The following is a 23,686-nucleotide window of genomic DNA, read 5'->3' as shown; positions in this document are numbered from 1 at the left end:
TTGCGAGATTACAGCTAATTTAGTTTCCTGCAAGCACACTATGGAAGGTCGGATGCCCCCCACCAGGGTTCGAGCGGTGTCTCGCCGCGCCCCCGCGTTGAGGCCGCGCTGGTTCCATGACAGTATGGTCGTGTAATCCATTAGAACTAGACGACGGGGTGCGCACAGGCTGGCGTTCAGGCCGCCACGGCCGTGGGCTGCCTGGCTGCTCGACTGGCCCGTATCTTGACGGCCGGGAACATGTCGTCGAAGGCAGCGACATCCCTCTTCGAGAGCTTGGAGACGAATAGTGAGTCAAACGATTTCTTCGCTGCTGAAGACGGTGGTGCTTGCGGCGGTGCCACTCCCATCATCTTCATTAGCAGTACCTCCCCTCGCTTGGAGGCTGGAATATGCCCCATCCGTTGAGCGGCAATGCGCCGGCTTCTTGGGTGGGGCCTTCTGCTTAGGAGGCGAGGCAATGAGGGGCTTCGGTCTTTCCCGCTGGACGTCGTTGGTGAACTTGGCAAGGCGCCTAGCAGCCTCACCTGGAGTGGGCGTTGCGTCCACCGCGCCGTCGGAGCCGGGCGTGGCAGTCACGACGGCGGTCCCCTGATCCCGCAGGTTGGAGTCCTTCGACGTCCCCGCCAGTACCGGGGTGGCCTGTGCTTGGGCCCCTGGAGATTCTGTTGTGTCGCCGTCTTGGATCTCACCCCCCGCAGCCTCCTGGACTGCAATTTGGGTCGGCTCGTCGCTGGCATCCGGGGCGTCCCTGGCGATCGTCTGGGCCGCAATTTGGGCCGGTTCACCATTCGCAGCTGAGGAGGTGGAGCCCGTGCACATCGCTGGCATCAGGGGGACCTCCACCTGGAGACCCTGGTCCGCCGTGCTCGCGGCTGCCGCGCTGGAGCCCTCCGCTTGGACAGTCGTACCCAGCTGGGTGGCCGTGCCCTGCGAGTCTGTTGGTGCCCTTCTGTGCTGCAGCGGTGTTACCCGCAGGCTGGTCCACCGGGCTGGTCATCCGCGGCGATTGCGGCGTAGTGTCGTCCTTTGCCTCCTCTGATTTGAATTCCTGAGGCTTCTGCAGGACGGATGGTGCTCTGAGCAGCCCTGCCTCGACGACCATGGGATCCGAGGCAGGCTGTCCTCCAGCACGGTTTGAATTGAAGGGAGTCTGGGGGAAGGCCACCTGGCAGAGGTCCGCACTGGTTTCGCCCATTTTGGGTCGTGGGCCCAGCTGCTTTCCCTGCTCCCCCTGAACAGTGGCGCTGCTTTTGAGGGTTGCCTCGATGTTGGTGCTGTCGTGAAGCTGCATGTTGCGGGCCCGGCTGCTGACGCCAGCGTTCCTGGACGTGCCTTCCCCCAGTTGCCGTTACGGCGCCCCGAGTGCACCGGAATCCTTGAATCCGCAGCCCGGATCCTCCGGAGAAGTGGCGGTCCGGGTTCCCGTCGTGCCCGCTGTCGCCGTCGTCGGACTCCGGCGGCGAGAGTGACGGTGACAGGTCCGGCGGGTTGAAGTCGTGGACGCTCCGTAGGTGGATGAGCACCCGGTAGCGTAGAACGTCCTCCCGCCGTAGGTACGGCGGCAGGTTGCCGAACCAAACCTCGTTCTCGGCGATGTAGAGCCGGACCACCTTGGGAATTGAGCGCGGGTCGCATGTCCATGCTGAGACCTTGTACGCGGAGAGGTCCGTCTTGGCCGCCGTGTGCTGCTCGACGTCGTGGATCTAACAGCTGGGGGCGAGGATCTTGGCCGCCGTATCCTCCGCCCAGGCGTACGATGGGATTCCCTCCAGCTCCAGGGACACCTTGTACTGCATAGATGTCGCCTCCGTGTGCGCCAGGCGCGTCCAGGGGCACAGCACCAGCACGGTTCCAGCGACAGGCACCGGCGGTGCCGCCATGATCCGGTCCCGCATCTCCTGCGACCAGCATCTGATGAGGAAGTTCTCCTGGTAGAAGGGGATGATGGAGAACGACGCCTCCTCGACGCCATGAATGCTCCATAGAGCACGAGAGGAATCGGCGGCGGTGATGTCGCGGGTGGCGTCCGCCGCGACCGCCGTGATGGCGAGGCGCATAGAAGCTTCGGCGTCATCAATGGCAGTGTTGCGCTGGATGATGCAGGTGCTCTCCCACTGGCGCTTTTCTGGGTGGCCAGGCGGAAGAGGGTCGCGCTCGTCCGAGATTGGGGTCGCTGGAAGTGGTGGGCTGTTCGCCGGGGTCGACCCGCCGGCTTGGGAACCTATCGGCGTGCCGGTGTTGCCCGGTGCCCGACGCGCCCGAACGAAGCGCTCCTGCCCCGCGGTGTTCGTGGCCTCTTGCAGTCGCGGGCCAGGTGCCGGTACCCGTGGCAGTGGAGGCACCGCAGCGGCCGGCGGCAGGTAGCGATCTTGTGGGTGTAGGATAAGCAGTTGAGGCACCTGTCGCGCAAGGCGTTGGGGATGCGTCGCCGCCGGGGAGCCCGTTTGAGCGGTGCGGCTGGTCTCCCCTGCTCGGCGACCGGTGCTCTGCCGTCTAGGTTCCTGGGGAGCACCTCTCTCCAGCCGTTGGCGTCGGGTGGTGAGATCCGGCGGCGGCCCCGTGGAGGAACGCGTGGACCGAGGCGCTGGTGGACCGGCACGCGGTCGTTCCCCCCGAGGCGGAGGTGCGTCGGCACCCGTTCCCCCTTCCGAAGCGGTGGTGCGCCGGGTGTCGCTCCGCGGAGTCTATGCGGCGTCCTAGACGCTGGTGCACGGGGACGCGGCCGCCGGGCTGACTGGTGCTTATCGACGGCGCAGGCGGGCGGCTGGGCGGATTTGCCCTCAGCCGAATCATCCGCGTGTGCCGGACAGCCCCGGCGGACGGCGTCGAGGTAGGAGTCCCACACCTACGCCGAGTCGACGTCGGAGTCGGAGAAGTCGAGTTTGGGGGGGGGAGGGGGTGGCCGGCGGCGCCGGGGTGGCTCATCCTGGAATCTCTAACTTCAGCTTAGCCTCAATGCTTATGGAAGAAATGACATTAGCTGCCACACCATAGGTATTGCACCTGTAAATTTAGTTCAATGCATGTCACATGTTTAATATCCATTAAACTAAATCTCTACTGAAAAAACGTAGAGGCAGTAGCCTGTTCACTTGATCGTAAACCATCGTAAATTTTCAACCAGAACAGTATTTTCTTTCATACCAAATCAGTCGGCCGTAATAATCTACGATCGTTTCGATCCCAGCCTGTTCGGCTGAGTACGTGCACACAGGGACGTGCGCAAGGCAAGTCAGGTCAAAAGGAGGAGAAAAATGCCGGCATTCCTTGCTAGTTGTACTCTCACAGTGTTATTCTGATCTTTATCTCAAAATAGAACACTGTAGTAGTTTCTTCTGATACCTATCGTTAACTAAATGATACAGCTTTTCCCCTTCGCAGCTTGCATCATCCCAGTCCCAGAAGACTCGGCAGCTTGCCAAACATTGTTTCTTCCCTGTTGTCGCAAATGATTACACTCAAAAGGTATATAACACATATCTATCTACTCAACCCTTACCTTCAACTTACTAAATTAATTCCAGTTACTACGCATGTAACGTATAATTGCCATTTCCATGATTCCGCATATCACCCTATCCTTAGCCCTGAACCAAAATGTGCTATGTTGAAATGCAGATAGCATATGCAGTTATGGCGAAGATGAAAGAAGACTAAAGATGCAAAATATTTTGACAGGACATCCCTGGCGAACCAATCCAACATTAATGTTTTCATATTTTCGCCATTGTCAAAATTAGATACTTTCTTTTCCCATTCAGGTACCTCTCTCGGTTGTATAATAGTTTAGCAAAATAGTGGATGATGAGTGAATATTGTTGCCATTGTAATTCATTCAGTTCTTGCATGGAAAAACACAGTGCCTGCATGAGGAAAATTTGACCCTAAGTTTATCTGTTCCATGCAAAAACATGAGCCAGTTTCTGTAGTTCTCATGTAAAAAAACTTCCACGGCATGTTCTACGTGTATATACCCTGTAAAGAGAGGTAAAACATTTTCTTGCTAACATAAAAGCATGTGCTTATAAGGTGACAATTGCCTGCCAATGCACGACGCGCGCAAGGGCGCACGCAATATATGCATGAGATTGTCAAGCAAGTGGCCTGAGTTGGTCACTGCTCCTTTATACTGTTACAGTAATTGACTCGTTTCTGTGTCATAACCTTCCGGTATTGATTTTCAAAATTTAGATTCGTGATGAAGGCTTGCATTTCAATCGCCATGCGTGGCCTCTGCGTCTAATTGTATATTCCATCTTCCAATTCTAGATGGGAGTCAAATGGATTTTTACATATATACACATATTTTGGCTGAACTGCTCGATGAAAGCCAACGGAACTCTGAACATGAAGACTGAAAAAAAAAATCAAGAGACAGGTTCTCGTCTGTTGCTGTTTCTTGAAATTTCCTGAAACGGAGGGTGAGCAGTGAGTGAGAGAATCACCGGCCACGAACTGCTCGCGTTGCGTTTCGTCGCGTCGTCCAGCTCCCCTGGACGCACGCAGGAAGCAGCGCTCGTTCTCTGTTGGTTGCAGATTCGAGCAGCGATCACCCCCGGCCCCGGTCAGGTCGCCGGGCAACGGGCATGGATGACAGAGACAGAGCAGGTGGATTCCGGGCGCCTGCCCGGTTGCACTAAGGGCCTGGGGTCTCCGGCAAGGCCATGTCGGCGGCGTTAGGGGCGGCAGCGACCATGCTTGCTCCTTGGGTTGATGATGCCAGCGGGTCCCGATCGATCAGGACGTGAAGAGCTGGCTGCCGAGCGTGACGATGGCGGTGCCGTCGCCCATGACGGTGGTGAGGGTCATCTCCTTCTCCAGGATCCGGTCCAGCTCCGCCGCCACCAGCCGCATCCTGGGCCGCCGCCTCGCCGACGGGCTCAGGCAGTGGAACGCTAGGCCCACCACCTCCGCCATGCCCTCCGAGGTGAAGCTCCCTCCCAGCCTCGGGTCGACCAGCTCGTTCGAGCTGAAACGCGCCTCCATCTGACACAGGGATTCGTCAGTCAGGTAAGATCATGAGCTTCATAGTCCATACATGCCCGTCCAAATTCGGAGAGAATTTTTCATGGTTGACTTTTGAGATTAGAGATTTGTTATATACAGTACTCACCAATTGAGCGAAAGTATCCTTGGATTCCGGCGGAACCAACCCCGCTGCTTCCCTGCCGGTGATCAGCTCCAGAAGGAACACCCCAAAGCTGTACACGTCGCTGCTTTCAGAAAGCTGCGCCAGTGAATGTACCCTGGAAACGCCAGAAATGCATGGTAAGAATTCATGAGGAGCACATTTTGTGAGAATTGGATTGGATTGTAGAGCTTGCAATTTCATGTCCTATATACTGTGACACAAAGAAAGGCCGAATGCAGGTAACACGGCAGAATGCACATTCAGACTACTCACTCTGGGTCTTGGAAGACACCGCTCTTCGCCGCCGGAGCGGCGGCGCCATCGAACCCTCGCAGCAGCCTGTCGATCCCGGCGTCGGACACCTTGGTGATGAAGTTCTCGTCGACGAGGACGTTGCTCGTCTTGAAGTCCCTGTGGATCAACGGCGGCGCTAGGCTGTGCAGGTGATTCAGACCTGCAGTTCAGAGTTCAGGCTTTCAGGCACCGTGTTTGTCTTTGTGTTGTACAACACCCTGGGCAATGGGCATGCATCTCTACTAGTGCATTGTTTGTTCATCATGACAGGTGTAAAAGAATGGCATGACTTGGCAATCTTGTCACCTTTAGCTGCTCCAATGGCAATTGACAGCCTCTGCTTGAACTCCAGCCTTGTCATGGACTCCTTGCCGGTGTCTGATGAACAGAACAGCACACAATGTTGATGCAGCATCCGGAGAAGCAGACACAAGGTTACTGCTAGAAGTATTAGTGAATGGGCTCAGCTCAGCTCATTACCGTACAAGTGGCCGCTGATACTGCCGTTGGGCAGGTACTCGGACACCAGCATCTGTAGACCCCCTTCTTGGCAATAGCCGATCAGCGTCACGACGTTGCGGTGCCAGATCTCTGACAGCCTCCTAATCTGCATTTCAACCCAAAAAAATCATCATGGAAGGACTGATGAAGATGGTAACAGTGCAGAAGGTGCTGGGCAGGCAGGGAGGTCAGAAACAGGCGTGTTGATCTGGGCAGTAGCTGCAATTCGGGACGATGCATTGGTGTTTGGCTATATAATATATACCTCGTCGGCGAAGTCCTGCCGCGGCGCGCCGGCGCGGCGCTTGATGGCGACGACGGTGCCGTCGAGCAGCAGGCCCTTGTACACCAGGCCGAAGCCGCCGGCGCCCACCAGGTTGGCCTCAGCGAAGTTGTGGGTGGCGTGCGCCAGCTCCTCCAGCGAGAACTGCCTGGCGCCGTGGAACTCCGGCGCCGACGAGGTCCGGCCGCACCGGCCCCACTCCGCTGCATCCAGCACCAGCAAGCTACACGATTAAGCGGCAGGCATATGATATGTACGTATGTGCGTGCACGCACGAGTTGCGGGCGGTCGAGGAGCAGCGGTCACGCACGTACCTAGCGTGGGAGGAAGAGCCTCCGACGAGGAGCCGGTGTCGGAGCTCCGGTCACGGCGCCGCCGCCGCCTCACGAGCCACCACGCCACGGCGAGGGCGGCTACCAGCAGCAGTGCGGCGGCGCCGGCCGCAATGCCGGCTACAACCGGGGTTGGGAGTGCCATCGGGGCGGCGACCGGGGCATCGAACCTGCGTGCATTGCAGCCCACGATCGATCACCCAGCTCAGGGAGAGCAAGAATCTATCTATCTGCTATATATACATCAACGAAGCGAAGTGATCGACGAACCTCGGAAGGAGCACGGACCGCTATAGCTTCGGCATTCATCAATGAAGCGACGGAGCTCCGGACCACTCTTCTCGGCTCGATCTCTTGCTTTCAGCGCTGCAGCTCGACGCCGCTGGCCCAGGTCCAACGAGAGCTTTGCTCCGTCCTCGATGGCGGGCGAGCCCTCACGAGCTGTTTGTCCGTCCGTCCGGCTCTTTAAAGGCAGCGAGAGCGGCGCGCCGTTGGCGGTCAAGAAGAAGAAGAGGGGACGGAGCGAGACGCCGCCGCCGCTGGCCCAGGTCCAGGTATGGATGTGACGTGACGTGGTGGCCGCGGAAGCGAAACCCCACATGGCATACGGCAAGGCAATTGGATGGCTGGTCGGATGCATGGTTCTTCAACTGCGACGCCATTTTTTTTTTTTCCATTGGGACTTCCTTCTCAGTCAGTGCAGTGTGCAGGCTGTGTGCATGTGGAGCTGTAAAAACGGATCGGTGCCTGCCTTTTTCGACGGTTCTTTCTTCCCATTTCTTCGCAGACGTACTGTTGGTCGATCTTGTACTAGCTATAGTGCTATGCTCCTGTTGGCAACATGGAAATGGGATGTGCTGATTAGGCTCAGGGTCTGTTTGGTTTCAAGCTCCTGAAACTTGAGCTCCTAGAAGTTTTAGGCAGCCTTCTAAAACCTCCTAAAGGAGTGTTTGATTCTACCTCCTAAAACTGACTAAAGGCAATAAATGCAGTGGCAAAAGGACCATGATGCCCTCCCCAGTTACCCCTGGCGCTACTCTCCTTTTTCCGTAGCTCCGCACGCCACTCTTTCTCCCTCCAGTCTCCTCCCCACTCCTCAAATGCCACAGCCACGCCTCACACAGGTTCCGCCGCCGCCGCCGCTTCTTCCGGCAACGTCACCGTCGATCCGCCGCCGCCGTCGCCAGATCCACGCCCGCGCTACCTGGATCCGCATCCCCTTTACTCCCCCTGACCTCTTGCTTCTTCGCTCAAGCCTCCCCCTCACCGGCTCCATGAGGGATGGCGGCGGCCGCCGCCGGCGTTGGTCCCACCGCGGGGAGGGTCACCGGCACTGCAGGACACGGCGCGGCGGGGCGGAGGGTGCCTCCGCCCTCCCTGCGCCCAAACGGCAGCTGCTACGGGTGCCTGCCACCGACGCCTCGACCTCCGGCCCCGCCCACCAGGGCCTCGTCCTCTGGCCCCGCCGACGGAAGGACGGGGTGGTGGGGCGCGCGAATGAGGCGGATGGAGTGGCGGGGCGGCCGCCGTAGGTGGGCGACATGGTGGTGGGTTGCGTGGAGGCGGTAGAGGCGGGGGTGGACGGGGCGGCCACCCGAAAGTGGTCCTCGCCAGCGGACATTGCCACGCCGTGGCGGTGGAGATTGGAGCGGAGCCGGTGCCGAACGCCGTGGAGGAGCGGGGGCGCTGCGGCCGGCCCGTGCGGTGGCGCGAGGGAGCGGGGGCGGCGAATCCGGAGGCGCGAGGGAGTGGGGACGGCAGATCCGGCGGGCGCCGGCATGGAGGAGGGAGGGAGCGGGGGCGGCGGCGTTCGGGACGTGGGTGCGGGGGTGTGGGGGAGTGTGCGGTCGGGAGAGGTACCCCAAGTTCAGGATGGACTTTAGGAGCTTTTAGGAGGGGGTGGAGCTCCTAAAGTTTTTAGCCCTCCTAAAGTTTTTAGGAGCTTGTAGGAGGGGGTGTTTGGTTCTTTAGGTAAATTTTATCCAGATTTTAGCTTCTAAAGTTTTTAGAGGGGTAACCAGACAGGGCCTAAGCTTACACGTTCCATCTCAACAGAAAGCAAGAACCGAAACTGAATCGTCTGAATTGGTTCGTCCAGAGGAAAACGAGAACGGCTGAATTGTTTCATGCGAAACTTTTCTCAACAACTTTTCTCCTTCTGCTGGCCAGATATCAGAATTCCTTCAGAGATGTGGCAACTCTCAAGCATGAGTACTCCCTCCGTCCCACAATATTTGCACATCTAGGTTTGGACACGCAAATCAAGACTGACGTAAAATGATGTTGCTATCCCTAGAAACATCCATCTGACTTGATTGGGAGCCTTGGTGGCGTCGTACGGCAGTCCAAACGGGTTAACCAAACGAGTGGATGGGGAAGCTTCTGGATCCTACGTTGTTTTCTCTTTTGTCCAGTTTTTCTTTTTATTTCACGGTCGTACCTGCTGTGGCTGCTGTAGTCAGTAGATGTTGTACCCTAGGTACCCTATATGGCATTTTAATTTGGGACAATTTTTGAATGAAATGTGCAAATATTTTGGGACTGAGGGAGTAATTGATAATTGGCATCGGTCAGTTCCTTGGCCAGGCCGGGCCCTCGTCTAGCCGGCGGTGGTGCCCGTGGCCGTGTCCAGTGTTCTGCGATAGCTGCTACTGCTAAGCGGTAGCAGCAGACAGACACTCCCTCCCTCCAGGGCAGGCTCCAGCTGTTATTAGCTTGAGCTTTGCGAGATGGGGACCGCATATTGCTGGCTAGTGTGGCGTAGTCTAGGGCTCTCCTCCTTTGACTGGCTGACCATGAGTGAGTGAGTCCATGATAGGCTGGAAAGCCGAGCAGTATGATGCGCTTGTCACCTAGCGTGCTCTCTCTCTCTCTCTCTCTGGCGTGGCGAGTGGCGTAGGGCAGGAGGAGGAGGCCATGGCCATGGGCGTCCGAAAAGGAAGCCCAAGCACTCGCTTTCCGGGTGCCCAAAAGCTCCCTGTCACCGCAAAGTGACTGAAAGCCTGTCCCTGCTGTGATGTAAAGAAAAACTTCTTTTTTTTCCTAAGAGAAAACTCTCATTCAACGAACTGACCGACTCAAGCGCTGAAGAGTGACCCGGTGAAAAGACTGAAGATTACTGTCGTCTGTGAGAGGGACTGAGGGAGGCTGGAATTCATGACGATGACCATGGGTGCAGAATGTGAAACTTGAGCAGAGGAGTGACATCAGTTTGCACAAGGAAATACCCTGCAGCTGAGTTGCACGTCATGTGCTGGTAAGCTACGCAGCCACCAGCCTACACCAATGCATGCTCAAAGTGTAGGCCCCGTTTAGATCCAAAATTTTTTGGATTTTGGCTACGGTAGCACTTTCGTTTGTATTTTGCAATTAGTATCTAATTATGGACTAATTAGGTTCAAAAGTTTCGTCTCGCGATTTCTCACCCAACTGTGCAATTAGTTTTTTTTTCGTCTACATTTAGTACTCTATGCATGTGCCGTAAGATTCGATGTAACGGGTACTGCACAAAATTTTTTGGAATCTAAACAGGGCCGTAGTTCCATTAGGCTGGCAAGCTGCAACATGGAGGACAGGAATAGTTGCTTCCGAATGAGCACCTGCTGTAAGATTAAACTACTGCAAATTGGGCAGCTCGCGGCAAAAACAACAAGTGTCTTTGGCTCATCATGCAGATACAGAGCTAGCATACTACTAACATTCAGAGAAATTAGAATGTGCTGCACTGCATTATCATCATGTCACATGCTAGCTAACTGCAGCCACAAGTGTATTGGCCACAGTAACAGCGTGTTTGCTACTGTGTTTGCTACAGTATCGACAGCTTTGAATTTTCTTTTTTTATTTATTTTCGATGAATTTTTAAAAAATCATAGTAAATCATAGAAAAATCATAAAATAAAAAATCTAATTTTATTGGACTTCACATGAGTAGATCTACACAATGAATATATAATACAGTATGCTTTAGTACAAATTTTTTTTTGTAGCTTTAGATTAATTGGAAAATCCAATTTTGTTTGTAATTAATTAGAATTTATCTATAACTAAGTTATACATAGTCCAATGAGTACGAAATTTTTACTATAATTCAAGCATACAATAATTAGCGTAGCATAAAAATTTCACCACAATTGGACCATAGAAGCTACAGCTATGAATTATTCCAATTAATTACAAACAAAATTGGATTTTCCAATTAATCTAAAGCTAAAAAAAATTGTACTAAAGCATACTGTATTATATATTCATTGTGTAGATCTACTCATGTGGAGTCCAATAAAATTAGATTTTTTATTTTATGATTTTTTATGATTTACTATGATTTTTCAAAAATTCATCAAAAATAAATAAAAAAGGAAATTCAAAATTGCCGACACTGCAGCAAACACATCGTTACTGTAGCAAACACATCGTTACTGTAGCAGACATGCTGTTATTGTAGCAAAACCGCTGTCAAAAACCCGCCCAGGGGTAAAATAGACGGTTTTGGAAAGTTCGAGGAGTAAAACAGACGGTTTCATAGTTGAAGGGTGAAGTAGACCAAGTATGAAAGGTGGGAGTTAAGTAGACTTTTTCCTATCCCATAACAATTTCTATTGACATAGGTAGACACCAAAAACTCCCTTCTGCCTCCTGTTGTCCGGTGCCTGCTGCATGTGAAGTTTTCTGCGTCACCAGAATCCCATTGCCATCGACGTGCAGACAGGCACGGATGGACTGCTCCCTTGGGAGCTGCAACTGTGGTGACCAGAGAATAGGCTGCAGGCTGCATCAGGATCCGGTATCTGGTTGGCACTGGCAGGCCACAGCTCCTGCGACACTGGTATCTGCTGTCTGCGTCCATGATCATGGACGCATACTACCGGCGTAGGGCTGGTAATGCCAGCCAATGGGGCCTGCTGTGCTGTATGGGTGCCAATGTGCTGCAGTTGGGCATGAGAGATGTACGATCACACCACATTGTGCGTGTACAATGCAACTGTACGATGGTCAAAACGATGTCCCGACGCAGCAGCGTATGAATTGATCATTTGGGTAAGTACTATAGAGTAGCTGCATCCAACGTGTCAAGTCACATGGATGCATTGTACTCCTACTATGGTACTGTCTCTCTATAAAAAAATGTGATTTTGAGTTTGGATTGGATCGAAGTTCCTTAATTTTAACTGAATTTATCCAAAATATTATCAATATTTATAACTCTAAATAAATGCACTATAGAAATATATTTCATTACTAATCTAATAACATTTATTCAGTATCATTTAGCCTAACTTTAAAATATTTGACGTGAAGATTACATCATTTTTTGGACAGAGGGAGTAATTCGAACTGATCCATACCAGCACGATGACAAACAGTCAAAACACTCGAACCCTTTGCACTTCGTTTTTTCATCACGGCAATGCAGGTACCAAGCCACTCACCAGGAGTCAGCATTTTGATGAGGGGGAAATAAGCAAGCAACCATGTGCTTGTTGCACAGCAATATCACTGATCCGAGATAGGCAGAACAAAAAAACAAGACCAGAATAACTAGGCAAGTTACACAATCAAACTGAAAAGAGATCACTATCGATATTTACCATTATTACAAAGCTAGCATAAAACTGTCTTCCACCTTAGCAGGGATTTAGGGTCAAATGAAAATTACTTGACAAGACACAATTTTCAGTAGGGCACCAATCAATCCAAATCCAAGTAACAAGCACAAAAAGGACAACGAAGATATAGTATTTGAGAACAGAAGAACCAGCAGTTTGCCATTAGTCTACCTTCAATATTTTGGTGTCCTGTTGGGTGCTCAATGCATCTTTGGAGGAACTACCGTAGCGGATATAGATCTAAGTAGACAATTGTGTCCTTAGCCATGATCAGTAGAAGAATCTTGAAGTAGATCAAAGCCCACTTCCTGGTAACATCATGGTGGACATAGTCCAGCAGGATCTCCTTGTGGAACATGTAGATCTGATGGAAAACTGGCATGACCAGAAGAGAAGTGGTAATGGTATTTTTTGACGTGAAAAGCAGAGCCGGGATCATGACATATGTAGCTCCTCTAGCTAGCTCAGTTACCCTCACTTTCAAGCTTTCATATGTCAATGGACTGCGTCTGGGTTTGGTGATAGTTGCTTCTAATGGGCTGAATGCCGTCACCTTTGTGGAGGCACTTTCCTGTGTTTTCAATTCATCAGATTGAGCCGTATCAGCAATTATCTTAGGCAGTGTAGAAGAGATTTAAGGTATAGAAAGAACATTGAATTTGCACTAGCAAACCAATGACTAGTGGGAAGTCATAACAAACTATCAGAGGCATAAATGCTATAAAATGCACAATAGGACCCACCTGCATCTGCTGCACAGAAGATCCATTGGATGCTCCAGCAGAAAACCAGCGAGGGAATACTTGTGTGCCACTGAGTCGTGAAGTTCGCTCATACCCTAGAATCTGTTTGAATACTCAAAAGATGAAATGGCACAAGAATGTAAATTAATAGGAGCACAACCAAACGCTACATTGCTGAGAAAGATGGGATCAGAAGTAAAAAACACAAGAAGTTCATTAAGAGGGCACAAACTGAACTTATTAAGAGTTAGGTACATATAGAATAAGCCACAAACCATGCATTAATAATCCAACTCTCCATGCCAATTATACAAATATTATGCTCCAAACTTTCAGAAGTGTGATTGCACAAGACAGAGAAGTTCTTTTCAATGCAAACAATAATTAGTAAAGCATTCAAGAAATACACAGACTCACAGTAAATGTCATGGTCATGGTAGTTAGAATATAAATGTCATAGTGAAATGTGACACTGTTTTTTGTGTGAAATTGGTAGTGCTTCCCTATAAAACTTCCTTGTTCCTTATTCAGGACAGTGAACTTAAGTTCCCTCCTCTATATTCAGTCCTCCATAGAATAATGAACCATCACTGATTAATGCAAAAGAACTTTAGTAAAGCAATGGAAACAAAGTTCACACTAAGTGTAAAGAGTAAAGATGTGTCGACTAACCCAAGCAGGTTCTAAAGATGTGGTTACAAATCCTAGAAAATTCTTGAGGATATTGATCCTAGCAAAATTAAAAGGAAATGAGAACTTGCATGACAAGAAATACTTATATCAGTAGGTATGAGCTACCATGAAACCAGGTGGCATAACATTTAATTAGAAATAAGACCCCTGAATGTTAGCAAAGGAATGACATGTTTGTTCTCTAATAAGTTGCTACTGAAGGTTGGTATTGAAGTGAGAAACTTTCCATAGAAAATGAAAGAGAACAAGAGAATGTTTGCGCAAAGATACTCCCTTTGATCCAAAATGCAAGTTGTTTTGGCAGTGAAAAGGTCTGCAAGATGACAATTTGACTAACAATTTCTATGAAAAATGTGTTAATTCAAACAGCATATTGCGAAAGTATTTGTCATGATCGATCTAGTGATGCCACTTTTTTTGTTGTCAGTCTATGCGATCACTTATCTGTTGATGGTCAAAACTTAAAACAGAATTGACCAACAACAATTCTTCCATTCATCTATCTAGACTATAAGCTAGCAAACTTTATAACTGCCCCCACAAAACGCAAGCGAATACGCAACGCGGAGAACCATAGATTCGATCTACAGAGACACATTGCCTGAGAAAAAAAATGTATATCCGGAGCAAGGAAATGGGCGGGGCGAGGGAGGGCGAACGCGAACCTTGGGGAGGTCGAGAGGGGAGCAGACCGATGTTTGGCGCAGTGACGGGGCGGCGGCGGCAGGGTTTTGAGGGAGAGTGGAGAGCGCTCGGAGAGACCGGGCGCCGTACAGCGGCGACGGCGTGGCCGCGTCGTCGCGTGAGAGGGCGTGCGCTAGGGCTTTGGATCGGGTCAGCACTCGCGACGCCATTCTCGCCGTCTCTCCCGCCGCGCCTGAGGAGAGGACTGCAGCGAGAGGGAAACTGGGAAAGAAGGTGGCCGACGACGCGGAGGGTATGCGAGACCATATGGTTTGGCCCAGTAAGGAATACGGCCCAGGTATGGGCTGGGCCAGCAAATGTGGTGCAGTAAGGACTAAGGAGTTCCGCTTTCGAGCCACAAAGCCTGGAATTGACTGACAAGTCAAATCCTTTTAATCTAGATGGATGGGTAGATAGATTCCATGATCATTTTACTTGTTCTGGAATACCAATTCGTGTAGCTGAATTTGTGATTTTGAGTCGGATCAAAAGGAAAAAGCATTGACACGAGTAAGTTTTTTTTATCGACACGAGTAAAGTTTTCCTAGCTCTTGGGGCCTTGTGGAGGGGGGAGGAGGCAATGACATCCACTAAACTTTTTTGTAGAAAAAAATTATAGGCTTGACTTATATATATGCTTAGAATAAATACATCCTCAGAAATTACATATAGGTCCACAAGAAATAAACTACCGTACAACTATTTTCTGGCCCTATCCTCATTAGGTTTTATCCGATTACACTTATATCCACCTCGATCCATGTATAAAACAAGTGCAGCCAAACAAGCTTCGAAGGTGGTTTGAATCTATATCCACTTATTTCGTGTGTTTTAGGTTGGTCTACACTTTAAAGAAAAATATAAAACAAAGCATGCATGATCAGAGCATTGTTTGTAGTTGTCTACATGAATGCTTATCATAATTTCAACTATTTTCCATCTTAATAGATACTCCCTCTGTTTCAAACTATAGGTTGTTCTAACTTTTCTAGATACATAACTTTTACTATACATCTAGAAATGTCCATTATATCTAGATAAATAGTAAAAATTATATATCTAAAAAGTCAGAATAAATTATAATTTGAAATGAAGAAAGTACAATTTATATGTACATTTTATATTTAGCCTTTTAGAAATTCTGGCATTTGTACCTGCATGTGTTGAAGCAAATTTGTTTCATCCCTCCCTCACTCTCTCATCCGTCTATCCTTACACTCTCACTCATCTTGTTTGGTATTAAAAGGAGCAAATTTATTTCATTCCTCCCTCACTCTCTCCTATGTCTATCCTTCCGTAGATCCTACACTGCTACCTTCTTGTTAATTTGGTCACTCTTTTCACCGTCCGAAGATAGACTGTATCTTCCACCAAGGCAGCGCTGGTTACTGTTTGGAGCTAAAAAAATTTGTTGGCGCTACGGGCGGGTAGCTTGCATTCCACCTTTCTTAAACTTAAAACAAGTGCACACAATAGCTACATATATTTAAGCTGCGTCAATCTCTAGTTAATTTTCTCATACGGGATTAATCCTTCATTGCACCTAATATTTATTATGAGCCTTATAATTTATTTGATTTAATTTAAATAAAGTTGGGCCAACTGAATTAGATCTAACAAAGATAACTAGCTCGTTATCATTGTCATATATATAGACGGGCCCACGTATAAAAAGTCAATTTTACACGATCATCACACACAGACACACGTACCTCAAATGGGGGGGAAAGGCAGATAGGGCGGTTACGACTGCTTATTCACCTCCATTATGTTCTTAGGAATAGGCATATTCTACCGACATTTATAGCTAGTGACTTAGTGTACCAAATTAAGGCCCCCTTTATTCTTTGAGTGTCTTCTTAGGCGTTGGAAATCCATTGATTAGTACTTAATCCTGCCGATTTATTCTTACCTCGACGTGTAAGTGGAAATAGATATGCCCATTCATTTCACGTTGACACGTCGAGAATGCAAAGTAGGGCATTAAAGAAATGGGCGGGGTTTTACGCCAATATGGCACCCCCAAACAATGTGCTGAAAGCTGAATGCATGATGTTTGATGCCCACTCAAGAATTGTTCTTCTTGTTGTACTGCAATCGGAAAAAAGGAAAACAGCTAGAATCGATTCAGTCCTTATGGAGTTATCTACAAATAAACTGAAAGAAGTCAGAGGCATGCATGTTTACTTGCACCAACGTTGCATTGGTTTCCCTGTAGTGTAAGACGAGCTCAGTTGAAGTTTTCAAAAAAGCAAAACTCTTGTTAATAAAGGTATAAATAAAATGTAATATTAATGATAAAATGGCATGGCACCTTGTGATGACGTACACACTCACTGGAACGGCTGGCAAATAGAACCCGACGACCATATATTATTTGTGGTGGCTAAATTCTGGTTCACTACTACATAAGTTAACTGTAGGGGCGGCTCAAGAGCCTCTGTAGGGGTAGCTGCGCCAGCCGCCCTTCCCAGGGTGTTCCTACAGAGGGTGCCTCGGTAGGGGCGGTTTCCTGACCGCCCTGCAGTGCCCTCTGTAGGGGTGGCTGGTAATATCAGCCGCCCCTGTAGTGGACTTCTGTAAGGGCGGCTGTATCACCAGCCGCCCCTGTTGTGTGTATTTGTAAGGGCGGTTCAATCAAGAACCGCCCCTATAGTGGATTTTTCAGCAAAAAAAATAATTCAAATTCAAATCTAACCACATATATATATATAATTCAAATTCGAATCTGACCGTCACAAATATACGTATATACATCCACAAACACAAGACCATTATTTAGAACATCATCACAAGTCATAATTCACAAAGAGCATAAGATATTCAGATATCACTTTCAAGCTGGTTGTCCATCAACATGGCAACTGTATGTGCTAACCTTATATCTTTCCAACTACGCAACTGTATGTGCTAACCTTATATCTTTCCATACTATACAGTGTGAAGTATAAGTGTGCAAAATGAAAGAACATGGCTGGGCAGTTTTTTTTTTCCAGTGTGACGAAGCTGCTGCATCATCCTAATGTATACCCGATGATCTAATCCCGGCCAGGCACTAGCTGATTGCAAAGGCCGCACCACGACACGAAGAACTCAACCAGCATGGCAGCACCACATCGTTGGAGTCTAGCACTTGCATGAACTTTTAAATATGGCACACCACTCTGAGAAAACCCAAAATGGAGGTGCTGATGTGACAGTGGAGGGGGACTGATCTGGTGGCTGAAGGGTAGAAGTCAGAAGAGACATTGGGGTTGTGCTGGAGGATGAGGGAGGCCACGAAGCATAGCCAAACGGCCATGGAGGCGACCACGGCGAGAATCTGGACACATTAAGCAATACTCAGACCCTATCATAGAAATGGACATATAAAAACACCCCACAATCATATTGTATCTCCTACCACTTACCAAGCTCGTAGATGTGTAGAGATAGGTTCTGCATCCGAGAGCCCTGTACTTGTAACCCAAAGGAACCAAGCCAACCACAGGAACAGACCTGCAAATGAATAGAAACATGAGTTCTGTGGTACATCAGAGCACAATTATGACTGCATACTCTCAAATGGTATAACTGAGAAGAAGATATTTGGTGTCAAGCAACACCGGCAGCGACATGTGCGGGAAAAATTTGCAAAATAGCAACGACACGTAAATATTTCCAGGTTTGACCTATATGAATACCTCACTCGCAATGACAAAGCAAAAAATCATAAAAGAGTGATAATCATGACCGCTTCTTGCAGGCCTTACATGTTAGAAAAAATCACATCGTATATTTCAGCTAAAGACATTTGTTTGCAGCATCATCAGCATCGACATATGTTCAACCAACCAAAATGCAAAATAGCAAAGGCACAATAATATGTTCAGGTATACTAAAAGCACCTCACAGTCATCATCACATCATCAGCAATGGCATATGCTCAGACTTAAATAAATAAAACAACAACATAGTCACACACTTATAATCCAGAAGAGGCACATAGAGGAGACCGCAATGGGATCAATACAGAGTAGAGGGATGGTCTTGCTTCACCTGGGAGACGGCAAGAAACGAATGCAACAGAGGGGGCACCACGGTCACTACCGTCGGAGGCACCCTAAGAGGCGTCGCAGCGCACAGATATTGCAGCTCACCAAGTAATAAACTGCGTTCCTAGTAAGGTCAACTGCTAATACATCATCGGCAATGGGTTGTGTGCTCAGTAATAGAACAACCGATAAATCGTATGAAGCAAAGACATCATTGACAATGGTTGTATACTGACTAACAAATGGAAAAAATGTGCAAGTAATATAACGACACAGTCACGACGAAGGCACCCAAAATAGCAAGATCCATGGAAGAATAAAATAATTATATAATCATCACTGCACAATTCCATTGTCTCAGTCTTTAAAGAATCATCATAGCACAATCCCCAAGCCTCAGTAGATGACATGAATGAAACAATTAGTCATCAATGTACAGGTAAGGATATCAGTTCTGCATAGGAGAACAACAGGACACGATGGACACCGGGCGACCTCACTCGCTGCAGCCAGGGGGGCGCGGGTACGATCCTCGTAGTGAGGAAGGGGAGGGAGAAGGGGAGAGAGCGCATGGTGCAGCTTAAGGTTTGGGCCGTACCTAGGGTTTCGCCGACCAAAGGAGCGCACGCTCCCCGACTGGAGGAGGCATTGAGGAGGCTGTGCGGAGGATGGGGGAGAGGAAGGAGGCCACCGAGCCCCACCCACGGCGGCGCGCCGCCCGGGGGGGGGCGCCACTGCCGCGGACCACTCGCAGCAGGCGTGCGGAGCTGGCTGTAGCGTCACAACAGAGCGGAGGGAAGCGGAGCACTGGGACAAGACGCGCAGGAGCCAGCGGGCAGCGCCGTCGTTGGGGCACGGTCCTCCACCATGGAAGCAACGGCCATGGCGTTCGGAAGGTTCCTGCCTGCACAGATCGGACGGGAGGACAGACGGATCCGACCATGGAGGCGCCGGATCCGGCAGATCCGCCGGTTTGGGCCTCCACCGGCAAGGAAGACCGAGCCGAGAAGGCTACATCGACGTCCGTCCCCGGCGCCCGGTGAGGGAAGGGGAGGGGGAGGAAGGGAGGGACCGGGCAGCAGAGGCCAGTGGCCAGGGCTTCCGCGAAAGTGCCGGCGGCGGCGGCCCGTGTCGGGCCGGCTGCGCGCACTGGCTGCCGTCGCCCTGACCGCACCGGGAGAGAGAGGAGAGGGGGGAGGGCACGCCATGGGGTGGGTGGGGTGGGGGAGGGGGAGGAGGAGGGTGGCCGCAGCTGCGCCGGCCCAGGCGTGCGCTCCGTGCACCATGGCCATGGTGGTATGGATCGAGAGAGCGAGAGAGAGAGCGGAGAGGACGAGGCCGTCGGGGTTGGGGAGAGACGGGGAGGATTTCGTTGCGGGGGCGGTGAACTGTAGCGGGGGGGGGGGGGGGGCGGAGCCAACACGGATGGTCGATGGCAGAATCGGACGGCTAGGGGAAATCGAGGCGACGTGGCCACCCTGAGCGGCGGCCAAAGCTTCCTGCTTTGATAATAAGAGATTTGAACAGCCATCAAAATAATTGATAAATTATTACTGGAAGACCTCTAGAAAATACAGGACGTAATGCCCTACCAATTATAAGGATCAACAATGAACTTGGTTCAGAAGCAGACACATTAAAGTTCTTGTTCAAGGAAAAGAAGTGGATGACTCTTCAACAAAGTACATGTAAATTTTACCTGTAAGTACTCATTAACTGCCTGAATTCCTCCTCAATCTTTAGCTTAGACTTGGTTAAGAGGTTGTTAACTTGATTCAGTACTCCTTCACAGCTCTTAAAGTTCTTGCTTGAGGAAAAGAAGTGGATGACGCCTTTCAGCAGATCCAACAACACCTTTCAGAAGTGGATGACAAAATTTTATAATTATTTTTTATAGATATATTTACATATACAATAACTAAAATAACTACAACAGTTTAAAATTGCAAAATTGAACCTTTAAAAATGAGAAAAAAATTTAAATTTTAAAAAATTAAAATCAAAACTACTAAAATAATTTTGAGACACCAAATGATCTCAAATGAAAATTTGATAAACATCAAAGTTGTATAGGTCATGAAGATCTACAACTTTTATTTTGGTCATCTTGTCATTTGACAAAATTTGAACCTTTTAAATTTGAAATTTTAAAAAATAACAAGTTCGAACCAAAATTTGAGACCCAAAATGATTTCAACATAAAAAGTGATGAATACCAAAGTTGTTCAACTCATTAATATCTACAAGTTTTATTTTAGTCATCTTATCATTTGACAAAATTTGAACCTTTCAAATTTGAAATTTTGAAAAACGACAAGTTCGAACCAAAATTTGAGACCCAAATTGATTTTAACATAAAAAGTGATGAATACCAAAGTTGTTCAACTCATGAATATCTATAACTTTTATTTTGTCATTTCTTTATTTGACAAATTCTTAGCACATATTGTTCACTAATCTTACACATGTCTCATATAGTTTATAAAACCTTATGAGAGATGTGTCACATTTGTGAACAATGCCATTACCACTTTGTCATATGAAGAAATGACCAATACAAAAGTTGTAGATCTTGATGAGTTATTCAACTTTGGTATTTATCACTTTTTCAGCTGAAATCATTTGGGGTACCAAAATCTTGTCTGAAGTTGTATTTTTTTGAAATTCAAAATTTAAATTGCTCAAACTTTTCATATGTATATCTTGACAAAACCAACAAAATAAATTGATATAGAATGATTTTAGAAAATTTTAGAAAAAAAATCATCAGATTTGGAGTTAGTATGAGAAAGAAAAACTAGTTACTAAGTTGACCCACAGATTAAAAAAAGAAATCACACTGTTCACTATGATCACGTAAAGATCATCTAGAACAGTGTGATTTCTCTTTTTAATCTGTGGGTAAACTTTGTAACTAGTTGTTCTCCCTCGTACTAACTCCAAATGTAATGTTTTTTTCCTAAAAATTTCTAAAATCATGCTTCAGCATTTAAGTTTGATCCAACTTGGATGTGACAATGTTTTACACGTTTTAAAATTGGAAATTTGAAATTTGACAAGTTCAAACCAAAATTTAAAACCCTAAATGATTTCAGATGTAAAAGTGATGAATACAAAAGTTGCTCAACTCATCAATATCTACAACTTTTATTTTGGTTATCTTGTCATTTGACTAAATTTGAACCTTTCAAATTTTGAAATTTGAAAAAAGACAAATGGGCACTGCAGGGGCGGCTGGTGACTGAGCCGCCCCTACAGATCAACCCCAACTGTAGGGGCGGCTCAGGTTACCAGCCGCCCCTACAGTGCCATCTGTAGGGGCGGCTGGGCTGTTGGGGCCCGAGGACACCCACTGTAGGGGCGCCCCCAACCCCAGCCGCCCCCTACAGTAAAAATGCCCCCGTTCCTAGTGTAAGAATCTGGCGTAGTGGTTGTTGATGTGATGATTTGTTATAATGCACATTAAATTCAAAAAAATACGAACATCCAACGCCAAATTGAGGACTTAAATTTAGATGAGCAAATTACACCATAAGTAACATAACCAGCCAAGCTAAGCTTAGTTGGCGTCATCATTTTTAGTAGCAGTAGATAGAGAAGAAATAAAATGCTGTTATGGCACCCGGCCGGCTCAAGCAATTTTAATTAGTTCACGTCATCATTTTTAGTATGCATGCATCAGACGCTGGTATATTTTCAGCTCAGTGTGATCTTGGTGATGTAATGTAACTAACTGCCTTTTATTTTCAAACAAATTAAATAAACAAACAATCTGTAGAATGGTGGCCCGTGGGCCGTGGCTCGTCCCAAAAGCAAAGGCGATCACAGAGAGTAGCCGCGAGCCTTCTCAACAGAACATTCGATTCCCTGACTAGCTATAGCTAGCCACTCCTCAAGATTGCACTGCCCCGGTGGCCACTTCCTCCAAAAGCCGGCCGGTCGGCCGGTACGGTGGAGATGGAGACTGGCCTCTCGATCGATCTGCTATATAAAGCCAGCCTCATCGATCATTATCGTCACCACAACTCATCAATTCATCATACATACATACATACACACACGAACAGCTAGCAGCAGCATAAACTCTGAACCCTCAACTAGTAAGTTGAGGTTCGATCGATCGTTGGCACCATCATCGAGGCATCATCTCAAAGGAGAAGAGAAGGCGGCGTCAATGGCGGCGGCCGCGGACGGCGGCGTGTCGAGGCTGGCGTCGCAGCGGGCGGTGGTGATCTTCGGGACGAGCAACTGCTGCATGTGCCACGCTGTGAAGACGCTCTTCTCGGAGCTGGGGGTGGGGTGGGCGGTGCACGAGCTGGACAAGGACCCGGGGGGCAAGGACATGGAGAAGGCGCTGGCGCGCATGGTGGGCCGCTCGCCGCCCGTGCCGGCGGTCTTCATCGGCGGCAAGCTCGTGGGCCCCACCGACCAGATCATGGCGCTGCACCTCCGCGGCAAGCTCGTGCCGCTCCTGCGCGAGGCCGGCGCTCTCTGGCTCTGATGATGATCTGTGATGAATCACTGCGCATATATGCATGCATGCGCGCGCGCTAACTCATCCGCTGCCTTACGCTATTAGATGCTTACTCATCATGATCCGATCGATCCATCAAGCTATATATATATATACTGCTCTATACGTAGTATGGCCTACTTCTAACTGATCCAACACACGTAGTGCCTGCATCGGCCACTGGAGGGACGACAGGACTAGTCGGCCCGAGGAATGCCGACAGGTTAGAAAAAAAACTGCCGTACGCCTTAGCCGTTGCTTCTCGCGGCTGCTTTCGTAGGCCTATCGGCTTATGGGATGCCGACAGGATGCTACACATCAAGCTTTTCTATAACAGCTTGTAAATTTGCAAATAATCATTAAAAAATATTATTTACAGAAAAATATGTCGTCCGTCCCGTGTTGTGGTGGGCAGGGCAGGTCGTGGTGTCTGGCGAGGTACCTCTAAAGTCTGAACCGGCCGCGGCCTGCTGGGCTGTCCATGCCACGCACAGGCCCACCGTACGGCACGGGGATGGGGAGCAGCCGCCAAATCTACACAACACGTTGAATTGTCAGACTGACATTGCAGAAGACACACAACACATTAAAACAAGATTTTGAATAATGAGAAATTTATTTTGTAGAGGTTAAGGACCCTTTTGAATTGGACAAAGCAGTGAGTGAAAAGTATAAAGGCCCGAATACGCCTATGTCCTTTTGCTAACATGTGTCCGCAAGACCGACGAAAAGATAGAAGAATGCATCCTCCTACTGCTTTTGAACGATATATCTATCCAAGTATGCATAACGAACTTTGTTTTTAAACGATAAATCTAGGCAAATATGCATAACAAAATTCTTTGATTTTTCGTGTAGGCATTAAAGCT

The 23,686-nt window shown here is 48.7% G+C and overlaps 3 protein-coding genes across 3 annotated transcripts; 1 reads left to right on the top strand and 2 right to left on the bottom strand.

Moving 5' to 3' along the window:
• Positions 1-4,292: 4,292 nt before the first annotated feature.
• On the bottom strand, positions 4,293-6,974 carry LOC136459819 (probable leucine-rich repeat receptor-like protein kinase At5g49770). Its single transcript, XM_066459659.1, has 8 exons — positions 6,815-6,974; positions 6,527-6,714; positions 6,195-6,415; positions 5,909-6,035; positions 5,735-5,806; positions 5,408-5,588; positions 5,117-5,249; positions 4,293-4,989 (listed from the first exon to the last, which is right to left on the bottom strand). The coding sequence occupies exons 2-8, from the start codon at positions 6,687-6,689 to the stop codon at positions 4,741-4,743; spliced, it is 1,146 nt and encodes a 381-aa protein (XP_066315756.1). The 5' UTR covers positions 6,690-6,714; positions 6,815-6,974; the 3' UTR covers positions 4,293-4,740.
• A 5,133-nt stretch (positions 6,975-12,107) lies between these two features.
• LOC136459818 (succinate dehydrogenase subunit 4, mitochondrial-like) lies at positions 12,108-14,477 on the bottom strand. Its single transcript, XM_066459658.1, has 3 exons — positions 14,252-14,477; positions 12,894-12,995; positions 12,108-12,721 (listed from the first exon to the last, which is right to left on the bottom strand). The coding sequence occupies exons 1-3, from the start codon at positions 14,438-14,440 to the stop codon at positions 12,371-12,373; spliced, it is 642 nt and encodes a 213-aa protein (XP_066315755.1). The 5' UTR covers positions 14,441-14,477; the 3' UTR covers positions 12,108-12,370.
• Positions 14,478-22,420: 7,943 nt separating this feature from the next.
• LOC136459817 (putative glutaredoxin-C2) lies at positions 22,421-23,212 on the top strand. The gene has a single exon (XM_066459657.1). The coding sequence runs from the start codon at positions 22,479-22,481 to the stop codon at positions 22,803-22,805; it is 327 nt and encodes a 108-aa protein (XP_066315754.1). The 5' UTR covers positions 22,421-22,478; the 3' UTR covers positions 22,806-23,212.
• Positions 23,213-23,686: the final 474 nt, after the last annotated feature.

This window comes from Miscanthus floridulus, chromosome 6 (genome assembly GCF_019320115.1).
Source record: "Miscanthus floridulus cultivar M001 chromosome 6, ASM1932011v1, whole genome shotgun sequence".
In the NCBI taxonomy this organism is placed as follows: domain Eukaryota; kingdom Viridiplantae; phylum Streptophyta; class Magnoliopsida; order Poales; family Poaceae; genus Miscanthus; species Miscanthus floridulus.
Note: the sequence above shows the minus strand (reverse complement) of the source record. Positions and strands in the feature narration are given on the sequence as shown.

Coding starts and splice junctions, on each gene's coding strand:
- LOC136459818 (XM_066459658.1), bottom strand. CDS start 14,440: ATGGCGTCGCGAGTGCTGACCCGATCCAAAGCCCTAGCGCACGCCCTC. Junction 12,996..14,251: donor CCCCTCTCGACCTCCCCAAG/GTTCGCGTTCGC, acceptor GTATTCAAACAG/ATTCTAGGGTATGAGCGAAC. Junction 12,722..12,893: donor CTTCTGTGCAGCAGATGCAG/GTGGGTCCTATT, acceptor TTGAAAACACAG/GAAAGTGCCTCCACAAAGGT.
- LOC136459819 (XM_066459659.1), bottom strand. CDS start 6,689: ATGGCACTCCCAACCCCGGTTGTAGCCGGCATTGCGGCCGGCGCCGCC. Junction 5,250..5,407: donor GGTGTCTTCCAAGACCCAGA/GTGAGTAGTCTG, acceptor TGGCGTTTCCAG/GGTACATTCACTGGCGCAGC. Junction 4,990..5,116: donor AGGATACTTTCGCTCAATTG/GTGAGTACTGTA, acceptor TCCCTGTGTCAG/ATGGAGGCGCGTTTCAGCTC.
- LOC136459817 (XM_066459657.1), top strand. CDS start 22,479: ATGGCGGCGGCCGCGGACGGCGGCGTGTCGAGGCTGGCGTCGCAGCGG.